Source organism: Apodemus sylvaticus, chromosome 16, assembly GCF_947179515.1.
Source record: "Apodemus sylvaticus chromosome 16, mApoSyl1.1, whole genome shotgun sequence".
Classification (NCBI taxonomy): domain Eukaryota; kingdom Metazoa; phylum Chordata; class Mammalia; order Rodentia; family Muridae; genus Apodemus; species Apodemus sylvaticus.
In genome coordinates this window covers 69,537,353-69,550,510 of record NC_067487.1, presented here as the reverse complement: position 1 = coordinate 69,550,510, position 13,158 = coordinate 69,537,353, and the positions used below count along the sequence as shown (strand labels likewise).

Here is a 13,158-nt window from a genome sequence, read left to right as displayed (position 1 = left end):
CTGAATCCCTTGTTTTGTAAAGGATTTTAAATATAATCTGGTCCAACTTCTTCATTTTATGGTTAAGAAAACTTTAGCCTCCCCTCCCCCAAGCTTATAGCTCAAGGCTGTCCTACTAATCAGTGATGCTACAAAATCGAGCAGCCAAGACTCACACAGACTTTTTCCATATACATTATAAATAACTTTTCCCAGGGATTTGATGTCCTACTTAAATCAAAAAACCAAAATGAAACAAAAAAAAAACTGCCTTAGAAATATAGAATAAGCTTATTTTCAGAGCTAAGGAGTCTTTGAAGAACATATTTGTCCTAAATTATAAATTCAGAAAGTACCAACATGTCTATTAAGTATGTAGCTAATATTATCGGTAGATATCTCTTGCCTAGATCAGTATTTTACCATTGCATAATTTAATTTGAATTGTTAGTAGTGAAGTCCAGTTGATCCAGTACAGACAGTCTGGTTATGCTGTTTTTGCATAAGTTAACTCATTAGACAGTTAACACTTAGGTGGCTCTCTAGCTATGGTAGAGTTAGGTTTGGTCTAAATCTTTAGAATGCTAGCACTAATTTTTTAAGGAATACTTTCACTAAAACATTCTTTATAACTTAGATAAAAATATGTCAAAAACTGTAAATGAGCTAGATTGTTCTGTCATGTGTGCTCTATGGAAGTGCTTAGCTATGTGACTTCTTCCATCCATCTCCTGTCCTTTCCTCCCTTCCTTCACCAAAACACAAAGTGAATTATTTTGGAGGAGGGCATATGAGGAAATGAGCTCTCTAAGCCAGAATCTGTCTCTCCCATTGTTATTTTACAGGCCCTGTCCATCCCTAGCCCCACGTACAGCCTCAGGTGACTCTTGTAAGCCAGGTAGAAGAGTAGATATCCTCATCCAGATCCTGGGGTTCATATTCAGTCTTTCAGGGATCAGGTGATCTATGAAGTCAACAGTGTAGCTTCCTTTCACATTAGGGAAATACCAGTTTTAAGTAGTCTGTTTCCAAAGGCATGTAAGAGTTACTTGTGTGAGCATTTGGTGTTTGGTGAGACTTTTCACATTTTGGGCCTGTACTCCATTTCCATGTGATTTTATTGTAGGTAGGAATACTAGGAAGATACTTACATTTCTTTGTATTTCAGTAAGTTGTATTACACCTTGAATTTGTGACTATATCATGAAACAACTCTTTGTAAAGAAAGGCAGCTATTATAAAACTAAATAACTGTACTTAAATTGAGTCCAAAATTTAAAATTGTAATTATGCAAGTAAAATTGGATGATTTAAAAAAGAAAGAAAGGAGCAGAGCCTGAATGTTGGACTAGGCATCTGCCAGGCCATAATACATAGTTGACTCGCCAGTTCTCTTAGAACAGCTTCTCCACTGAAGAGGAGAACTAACTCTGCTGACTTCCATGAAAGCTAAGTGTTTTGTAATCAACTTTGTTAAAGTAGGAAAAGTGTACTTAAGTTTTAGCAGCTGGAGGTAACTCTATTACTCCCAACAGTCCGCCATGTCTGCCCAATAAAATGCTCCCCTGGGAGCCCAGTGACACAGGAGTGGAGCACACTGCCTGTTCCATGTGAGCTGAGTCCTCCGAGCTCCCGAGACTGCAGTGGACATGATAGAAACAAATCTGCATGGCAGAAATTTTGTGAGATTTTATTGCTGCACTCCAAATGCCTTACTTACAAAAGACATAAATGCAGGGTTCACTTAGAAAATGTTGTAAGCTGGGTCTGCAAACCTTTTTATCTACTTTACATTTATTAAACTGATTCTCAGTATATATTAAACTATTCTTAATATGTTAATTAATATGAAGCCCATTAGAAAGAAGTCCTTTCTTATTTTATGTGTGAAAATCTTATTAAAGTATTAATATATAAATAAGCAAAAGTTATTATTCTGCTAATTATTAATAATAATAGTAATAGAATTGAAGTTTTGAATAATTTCATAGAGTTTTAGAACTAAACAACTTGAGTCTAAGTAGTCAAGTTTTGGACACTCACCTTTATAAGCACTGGCTACAAAGATACTCATAGATACTCAGTTTCATACTAAAGATTTAACCCAACTTAAAGGAGCCTTTGATTCATCCAACAACATAAATTAACCTAAATTTTAAAAGAAGATCATTTTTCTTTTGTTTAAATGTATATATACCTCAGAGAATATACTACAGTCAAAATATGAAAAGTTTTACTTTTAAAGTTTATAATTAATCATATAACAAACTCATAATGGGAAAAGACAACAAAGTATTTTGGATTACAGATGACCCATAGAAAATAAAGTTCTTTGCAGTCTTGTATAGAATACAATCTTGTATTGTATAGGGGGTGAAATTTGAAATTTTTAATTTTTATTGAAAACTGATAGTATTTATAGTTTATTAAAAAGTACAATCTCAGAACCTATCGTGTATAATGCAATGACCACCAAACCTGATGGCTATGGGGACTAACTTACCCATTTCTTCTTCCTGTTTTTGCCAATTAGATCATCATTTTAGAAATTCACATTTTTTAATTGCTGTGGTTTTTATCTTCTACGATGTTTTCACATTTCCTGAAAATTCCCATATATTCCTCAAAATAAACGGCAGGATGACAATTTTCTTGGAAGCTTTGTTCTGCTGGAAACAGGAAAATGAATTGATTATGAATTGTATTTATTCTACATTTTTCAAGTAGTTTATTTTTAGATTTGTGTCTTAAGTTGTTCTGATTTTTGGTTTGTTTGTCTTTAATAGCCTTTTATGTCACCTCGGTACCCTGGAGGCCCAAGGCCCCCATTGAGGATACCTAATCAGGTAAGATTTATGTGCTACTTAAAAGTTTTAAAAGATCTTGCAAATATCAGAAGTGTTTCTTTTTGTATGAATCTACCTTCATCTGTGGTCCCCGCTAACTGCTTAGCCCGAATTGGTCCTCACTGACTTGTTTGCTAAGTTTTGCTGGAACATAGAAACACACATATCCTCATGCTTTATCTGTGACTATTTACATGCCTTTATAGATTTGAGGAGTCATATTGTATGTGGTTGCAACCTTGTAATATTTACTATATATTTCCAGAAAATGATAGGCTGACTTGTAGAGCTAATTTCAGTTAATCCTGAACATTCTCAGTGAAATTTTCAATAGCATACTTTGGTTTATTTTCATGGGATATAAAATTCATATATATTGTGCCTTGTTATGATAGCATGTCAAATATGTAATTAGATGCTTCTTGAGCTAAGTCTAAATATTTAACAGTAAATCTTAAATTTTTAATTTCAAGAGTTTCAGTTTCTAAATGTTTATTCTCATTTGGTTTTTTATCAACATCGTAAGTTCTTATTTACTAAAAAGAATAAAGCACATTGTTACAGTTTAGTTTTAGGATGTGGGTGGGATGCATGCTGTAGTACCAGAAGAAATGATTAACAGTATGTCATTTGCTCCATCACAGTTCAGTTTTATCTTCAAACAAAGTAAAATTGTTTCAAATGCACTTTTCTATTCCTTTCTTTTGATTCATATATTTTTCACTATCAAAAATGTCAAAAGAAAGTTGCAAGTTATTAAGGTACTTGTACCAATAAATTTTGGTTCCCTTATCCACAGTCTTATGAATTCACGATGAGCCAGGCATGGTGGCACATGCCTTTAATGCCAACCCTTGGAAGGTAGAGGTAGGCAGATCCCTGGAGGGAGGTAGAGGCCAGCCTGGTTTCTTGGCAACCAGAGCTCTGTCAGGAGACCTCATCTGAAATAACCAAAGGCAGAGTAGGGGGAAGAAGAGGAAGAAGGAAAAGGAGGATGGAAGGATGGACAAAGGAAGGAAGGAAGACAAAAGAAAAGTAAAGAAAAGAAAGAAATTATGCTGTCTTTTGAAGTGTCCTGGCTGGCTGGTATTCTCTGTGTTTGGGTGCCAGCACCCAGGCTCACCTCCAGAGCAGAAGGAAACTTGAGAAAGCAGAGCTGGCTTGGTCAGAATGACTCAGTGCCCAGCAGTCCTCGTGTTAGCAGCTGGAGCTTTTGTAGCCTGCAGATCGAATATGTGTTCAATTTCTTGGATCAGAGAACATATCATGAAACAGGACAGAAAGTACCAAAATATGGAAGTCTTATTTTTTCTGTAGATGAGCCTGTATGTATCAACAGATATATTTAACATAGGGTCTGAGCCTTTTCACTTTTGTTTTTATGAATAAAATCTTACACCTTCTGTTGGAGTCTTCATGCTATTTCAAATATTCCATTTCTAGATTTGTATATTGCATAAATCTAAGAGAGTCCTAAAAATCTGTATTAGGAAACTGAGATTCTAATAGATAGTATTAAAATACCTTTATTCTATAGTAATGATGAGAACATGGTATAATTGTTACAATTATATTCAGTCCATGCAATTTTAATGTCCTATATAAATGAGCATTAGTTTGAATTCCCACAAACCATCTAAATGATGGATTTAACTGGTCATCAGGATTACTGCCTGTAGTCCCGACACCGGGGTAGAGATAAAAGGATCTTCAAAGCACAATGGCTGGCTAGACTACCTAAATCCAGGTGGTCAGACCTTGCCTCGGTAAATACAGTACAGAACAAGTAATGAAGACACAGGTCATCAACCTCTGACCTCAATATAGATGTGTGTAGATGTTTGTAATATAAATGCACGTAGTAAATTAATATGGTGGCTGCACTTCCTTATCCTAGCTAGTTCCCAACAACAACAGAGAGCCCAAGATGTACTTTCAAGATTCACCTCAGTTTCTGGGCAGTCAGTTGATTTATATTAATCCTGAAACGAATCTGCCTACCCCCAGCCACGAATTCCATGATACCTGCATTTAGGGCTTTCCATGTTTCTGTTGAACTCTCAGGAACTCATTCCTCCTTCCTCTTCATGGCAGATTGGAATTTCCCTTCCTCTTTTTGTTGTCGAGGCAGAGTGATCAGTTTTTATTGACTAGGCAGAGAATAGATGGCAATAATTGTTTACACAAACTGGAGACAGGAGATCCTTGACATCACATTATTGTGTCCAGATTGAAATAAGACATGAGGGCAGAGAAACCAGCATTAGAAGAACTCAAGGATAACCTCTACACTGTGCACAGAATCATCATCTACACATGTGCTCACATACGCATTCACTCAAGGATAACCTCTACACTGTGCACAGAGTCATCACCTACACATGTGCTCACATAGGCATTCACTCAAGGATAACCTCTACACTGTGCACAGAGTCATCATCTACACATGTGTTCACACAGGCATTCAATCAAGGATAACCTCTACACTGTGCACAGAGTCATCATCTACACGTGTGCTCACATACGCATTCACTCAAGGATAACCTCTACACTGTGCACAGAGTCATCATCTACACATGTGCTCACATAGGCATTCACTCAAGGATAACCTCTACACTGTGCACAGAGTCATCATCTACACATGTGCTCACATAGGCATTCACTCAAGGATAACCTCTACACTGTGCACAGAGTCATCATCTACACATGTGCTCACATAGGCATTCACTCAAGGATAACCTCTACACTGTGCACAGAGTCATCATCTACACATGTGCTCACATAGGCATTCACTCAAGGATAACCTCTACACTGTGCACAGAGTCATCATCTACACGTGTGCTCACATACGCATTCACTCAAGGAAAACCTCTACACTGTGCACAGAGTCATCATCTACACATGTCCTCACACAGGCATTCACTCAAGGATAACCTCTACACTGTGCACAGAGTCATCATCTACACATGTGCTCACATAGGCATTCATTCAAGGATAACCTCTACACTGTGCACAGAGTCATCATCTACACATGTGTTCACATAGGCATTCACTCAAGGATAACCTCTACACTGTGCAGAGAGTCATCATCTACACATGTGCTCACATACGCATTCACTCAGGGATAACCTCTACACTGTGCACAGAGTCATCATCTACACATGTGTTCACATAGGCATTCACTCAAGGATAACCTCTACACTGTGCACAGAGTCATCATCTACACATGTGCTCACACAGGCATTCACTCAAGGATAACATCTACACTGTGCACAGAGTCATCATCTACACGTGTGTTCACATAGGCATTCACTCAAGGATAACCTCTACACTGTGCACAGAGTCATCATCTACACATGTCCTCACACAGGCATTCACTCAAGGATAACCTCTACACTGTGCACAGAGTCATCATCTACACATGTGCTCACACAGGCATTCACTCAAGGATAACCTCTACACTGTGCACAGAGTCATCATCTACACGTGTGTTCACATAGGCATTCACTCAAGGATAACCTCTACACTGTGCACAGAGTCATCATCTACACATGTCCTCACACAGGCATTCACTCAAGGATAACCTCTACACTGTGCACAGAGTCATCATCTACACATGTCCTCACACAGGCATTCACTCAAGGATAACCTCTACACTGTGCACAGAGTCATCATCTACACATGTGCTCACACAGGCATTCACTCAAGGATAACCTCTACACTGTGCACAGAGTCATCACCTACACGTGTGCTCACATAGGCATTCACTCAAGGATAACCCTCTACACTGTGCACAGAGTCATCATCTACACATGTGCTCACATAGGCATTCACTCAAGGATAACCTCTACACTGTGCACAGAGTCATCATCTACACATGTGTTCACATAGGCATTCACTCAAGGATAACCTCTACACTGTGCACAGAGTCATCATCTACACATGTGTTCACACAGGCATTCACTCAAGGATAACCTCTACACTGTGCACAGAGTCATCATCTACACGTGTGTTCACACAGGCATTCACTCAAGGATAACCTCTATACTGTGCACAGAGTCATCATCTACACATGTGTTCACACAGGCATTCACTCAAGGATAACCTCTACACTGTGCACAGAGTCATCATCTACACGTGTGTTCACATAGGCATTCACTCAAGGATAACCTCTACACTGTGCACAGAGTCATCACCTACACATGTGTTCACACAGGCATTCACTCAAGGATAACCTCTACACTGTGCACAGAGTCATCACCTACACATGTGCTCACATAGGCATTCACTCAAGGATAACCTCTACACTGTGCACAGAGTCATCATCTACACATGTCTTCACACAGGCATTCACTCAAGGATAACCTCTACACTGTGCACAGAGTCATCATCTACACATGTGCTCACACAGGCATTCACTCAAGGATAACCTCTACACTGTGCACAGAGTCATCATCTACACGTGTGCTCACATAGGCATTCACTCAAGGATAACCTCTACACTGTGCACAGAGTCATCATCTACACATGTCCTCACACAGGCATTCACTCAAGGATAACCTCTACACTGTGCACAGAGTCATCATCTACACGTGTGTTCACACAGGCATTCACTCAAGGATAACCTCTACACTGTGCACAGAGTCATCATCTACACATGTGCTCACATACGCATTCACTCAAGGATAACCTCTACACTGTGCACAGAGTCATCATCTACACATGTGCTCACATAGGCATTCACTCAAGGATAACCTCTACACTGTGCACAGAGTCATCATCTACACATGTGCTCACACAGGCATTCACTCAAGGATAACCTCTACACTGTGCACAGAGTCATCATCTACACATGTGTTCACACAGGCATTCACTCAAGGATAACCTCTACACTGTGCACAGAGTCATCATCTACACATGTCCTCACACAGGCATTCACTCAAGGATAACCTCTACACTGTGCACAGAGTCATCATCTACACGTGTGTTCACACAGGCATTCACTCAAGGATAACCTCTACACTGTGCACAGAGTCATCATCTACACATGTGCTCACATACGCATTCACTCAAGGATAACCTCTACACTGTGCACAGAGTCATCATCTACACGTGTGTTCACACAGGCATTCACTCAAGGATAACCTCTACACTGTGCACAGAGTCATCATCTACACATGTGCTCACATACGCATTCACTCAAGGATAACCTCTACACTGTGCACAGAGTCATCATCTACACATGTGCTCACATAGGCATTCACTCAAGGATAACCTCTACACTGTGCACAGAGTCATCATCTACACATGTGCTCACACAGGCATTCACTCAAGGATAACCTCTACACTGTGCACAGAGTCATCATCTACACATGTGTTCACACAGGCATTCACTCAAGGATAACCTCTACACTGTGCACAGAGTCATCATCTACACATGTGCTCACATAGGCATTCACTCAAGGATAACCTCTACACTGTGCACAGAGTCATCATCTACACATGTGCTCACACAGGCATTCACTCAAGGATAACCTCTACACTGTGCACAGAGTCATCACCTACACATGTGTTCACACAGGCATTCACTCAAGGATAACCTCTACACTGTGCACAGAGTCATCATCTACACATGTGCTCACATAGGCATTCACTCAAGGATAACCTCTACACTGTGCACAGAGTCATCATCTACACGTGTGCTCACATAGGCATTCACTCAAGGATAACCTCTACACTGTGCACAGAGTCATCATCTACACGTGTGTTCACATAGGCATTCACTCAAGGATAACCTCTACACTGTGCACAGAGTCATCATCTACACATGTGCTCACATAGGCATTCACTCAAGGATAACCTCTACACTGTGCACAGAGTCATCACCTACACATGTGCTCACATAGGCATTCACTCAAGGATAACCTCTACACTGTGCACAGAGTCATCATCTACACATGTCCTCACACAGGCATTCACTCAAGGATAACCTCTACACTGTGCACAGAATCATCACCTACACATGTGCTCACATAGGCATTCACTCAAGGATAACCTCTACACTGTGCACAGAGTCATCATCTACACATGTCCTCACACAGGCATTCACTCAAGGATAACCTCTACACTGTGCACAGAGTCATCATCTACACATGTGTTCACATAGGCATTCACTCAAGGATAACCTCTACACTGTGCACAGAGTCATCATCTACACATGTGTTCACACAGGCATTCACTCAAGGATAACCTCTACACTGTGCACAGAGTCATCATCTACACGTGTGTTCACACAGGCATTCACTCAAGGATAACCTCTATACTGTGCACAGAGTCATCATCTACACGAGTGTTCACATAGGCATTCACTCAAGGATAACCTCTACACTGTGCACAGAGTCATCATCTACACGTGTGTTCACATAGGCATTCACTCAAGGATAACCTCTACACTGTGCACAGAGTCATCACCTACACATGTGTTCACACAGGCATTCACTCAAGGATAACCTCTACACTGTGCACAGAGTCATCACCTACACATGTGCTCACACAGGCATTCACTCAAGGATAACCTCTACACTGTGCACAGAGTCATCATCTACACATGTCCTTACACAGGCATTCACTCAAGGATAACCTCTACACTGTGCACAGAGTCATCATCTACACATGTGTTCACATAGGCATTCACTCAAGGATAACCTCTACACTGTGCACAGAGTCATCACCTACACGTGTGCTCACATAGGCATTCACTCAAGGATAACCTCTACACTGTGCACAGAGTCATCATCTACACATGTGCTCACATAGGCATTCACTCAAGGATAACCTCTACACTGTGCACAGAGTCATCATCTACACATGTCCTCATACAGGCATTCACTCAAGGATAACCTCTACACTGTGCACAGAGTCATCATCTACACATGTGCTCACATACGCATTCACTCAAGGATAACCTCTACACTGTGCACAGAGTCATCATCTACACATGTGTTCACATAGGCATTCACTCAAGGAAAACCTCTACACTGTGCACAGAGTCATCATCTACACGTGTGTTCACACAGGCATTCACTCAAGGATAACCTCTACACTGTGCACAGAGTCATCATCTACACATGTGCTCACATACGCATTCACTCAAGGATAACCTCTACACTGTGCACAGAGTCATCATCTACACATGTGCTCACATAGGCATTCACTCAAGGATAACCTCTACACTGTGCACAGAGTCATCATCTACACATGTGCTCACACAGGCATTCACTCAAGGATAACCTCTACACTGTGCACAGAGTCATCACCTACACATGTGCTCACATAGGCATTCACTCAAGGATAACCTCTACACTGTGCACAGAGTCATCATCTACACATGTGCTCACACAGGCATTCACTCAAGGATAACCTCTACACTGTGCACAGAGTCATCATCTACACGTGTGCTCACATACGCATTCACTCAAGGATAACCTCTACACTGTGCACAGAGTCATCATCTACACGTGTGTTCACATAGGCATTCACTCAAGGATAACCTCTACACTGTGCACAGAGTCATCATCTACACGTGTGTTCACATAGGCATTCACTCAAGGATAACCTCTACACTGTGCACAGAGTCATCATCTACACATGTGCTCACACAGGCATTCACTCAAGGATAACCTCTACACTGTGCACAGAGTCATCATCTACACGTGTGTTCACATAGGCATTCACTCAAGGATAACCTCTACACTGTGCACAGAGTCATCATCTACACATGTGCTCACATAGGCATTCACACACACCAACTCACACACATGACAGTGTGCATACACATATGCACAAACACTGTAAATACACACACAGGATACTAGGTTAAGTCTCAATCTATAGAAATTAACTAAATAAAATACTAATTGAAACAACCTGTATTTATATACATTGATTAAATTTTTGTTTTCAACCAAATTTTACTAAATAGCCCAGGTTGACTTCAAAAATCTTTATCCTCCTGCCTCAGCCTCCTGAGGCTCAGTTAAGATAGAGTGTGGTGTTTGAAGACTTATCTAATGATTATTTTTTAAAAGTAATCAGGAATTGAAAATAACAGACCTTTACTGTAAGGGTGTTTTCCTCTAGAATTTGACTGCATTTCTGTTGATGCATTTTAAACATTACATTCTTTTACACGTGGCCCCTCTGCCCCCCATACGCACTTTGATTCAATTATGTTAATTAATTCAAACATCTGTTACCCAGACATAGAATAATTTTCATTTACACTATTTTTAAATAATTACATTAGTAGTTCAAATAATATCATTTTAGGGTATGTTTAATATATTTAGGAGTATGACCTGTGTAAGCAAAAATTTCAATTTAGCTATTTGTTAATTAAAGCAGAATTGATGTAATTTTTTGTTGACTAACTGTAATGTCCATGGAGCAATTATATTAACATTTTATATTTATGCTTCATTTAAGTTGACTGTAGTATAATAAAAATTTTCTTTTTTACTAGATTATACAAAGTAGAAACAAAAAGTGAAGCCTTCCCTTTGGGTGATTTTGGCTAGGCATTTGTAATATGTAAAATGTGCTCTTTAATGAACAAGGCCTCTACATTTATATATACTAATTATAAAATTACATATTTTAGTTTTCCTGGCATGGTTTCTGGCTCTGGATTAAATCTACAATGTCTTGTGCTATTTGTTTATTAATAGGGCTGCGTATTTAGACTCTGCTGTGTTGTGCTATGGTACTGCTGGGCTGAAAATACAGAAATAGACAACTTTCTAAAATGACAAAAGTCAGCTAGCAAAGTGAAGAGAATAAATGTGTGTGAGAAGAAAGGCTCAGGAAACAAAAATTAAGTGCTCATAACATGCATGGCTCACAGTTTGATGCTAGAATTGGTGCAACTCTGAGAAGGCGCCCATCAGTCACCCAGGCATCCTTCGCCTGAAGAGAAGCAGCTCTTTATATTTCTCATGGAAAACTGCCTGAACAGAAGAGCCCGTAGTAGTTATCCAAAACTATTAGGACATCAAAACAGTCTCAAACCATGGATGAGTGACACCAAGACTAAGCTATTGTCTGTGGATTGTTTTAAATTGTCTTAATCCGTTCATAAAATACATGCATGTATTAGACCCTATTGTTCATTTTATATGCTAAGGTCAAATTTGATACTCCAAATCATACTGTATCAGAATATAATCTCGAAATCTTTATTGATAAGTACCTGTCAAATATCAGATGGGCACTTGAAGAAAATATTAACCTAATAGTGAAATAATTTACATATATTAAAAGACATTGGCGTAAAATCTATTGGCGTACTGCTCCGGATATATTAAGAACTGTGAGGGAGGAAGCACAGAAATTTGTAATGCAGCGGCTGCCATGTCAGCGTGGGAGCACCTTCTCCCATCACACATACTCACAGTCTGAAAGAGAGAGCATGGACCAGAGACTTCATTTCTGAGACGTCGGGTTATGAGTCATTTTGCTATTTGAAATTTTCATTATTTCTGCAGCTCACATTAAGCAGGTGTTTAATTCTCATGATTAGAGAAAACACTAACCATATACATACAGAAACATAAAATTTTATACTTTGAATAAGATTAACCCTTATAAATATTGATTATGTCATTTCTGTAATGGGAAGAAGACAGATAAAATGGACACTTAAGTACAAGTTAACCCTAAAAAGACTAATGGCTTTTCAGATAAGAACCAGAGAGAGAGCTGTCTAAACAGGCTGTAATCCCAGCTCTTGAGAGGCAGAGTCGAGAGGATGACTGTGAGTTCAAGGTCACCCAGGGCTGCACAGTGAGATCTGGGTGTGCAAGGGAAATGTCACCATGAAACAGGTTGTACATCTCAGACTGCACACCCTTCAGAGCATGCCTCTTACTGAGGAGAGCACACGGGGGCCCTGCTCAGTGGCAGGGCATGGCTAAGGGCAGAAAATGGCTTCTTGGACCATTTTTTATTACAAAATCCCTTTTATGAGAACTACGGTATTCATATTTTTAATGATTATTTGAGGTTCAACAAGACCACATTAAAATATTATTTCCTCATGATTCTTACTTTTAGTTTATATTAGAAACATGTTTATTCCAATCATTTCTCCAAGGCAGAGGGCAAAGTTCAGTATGTTTGGGGGGGTGCATACATTCTCTTCCCAAGAAACACTTACACTGTGGATACAACATAAGTTGGCCAGATCCAGTCGTGATCATAGTAACATTCCTGGTAATGTGTGTACTTCAGAAGTAACATTGTTTTTTGTTTCCTTAGATATATTTTTAAAAATGAT

General features: G+C 39.5%; 1 protein-coding gene across 6 annotated transcripts in view; it reads left to right on the top strand.

Moving 5' to 3' along the window:
- Ssbp2 (single stranded DNA binding protein 2) overlaps nucleotides 1-13,158 on the top strand; it is a 276,405-nt gene that overhangs the window by 219,721 nt on the left and 43,526 nt on the right. For all 6 annotated transcript variants that reach the window (XM_052160011.1, XM_052160012.1, XM_052160014.1 and 3 more), the window contains one exon: nucleotides 2,766-2,825. In XM_052160011.1, the coding sequence (XP_052015971.1) occupies nucleotides 2,766-2,825 (60 nt within the window). The remainder of the gene's footprint in view (nucleotides 1-2,765; nucleotides 2,826-13,158) is intronic.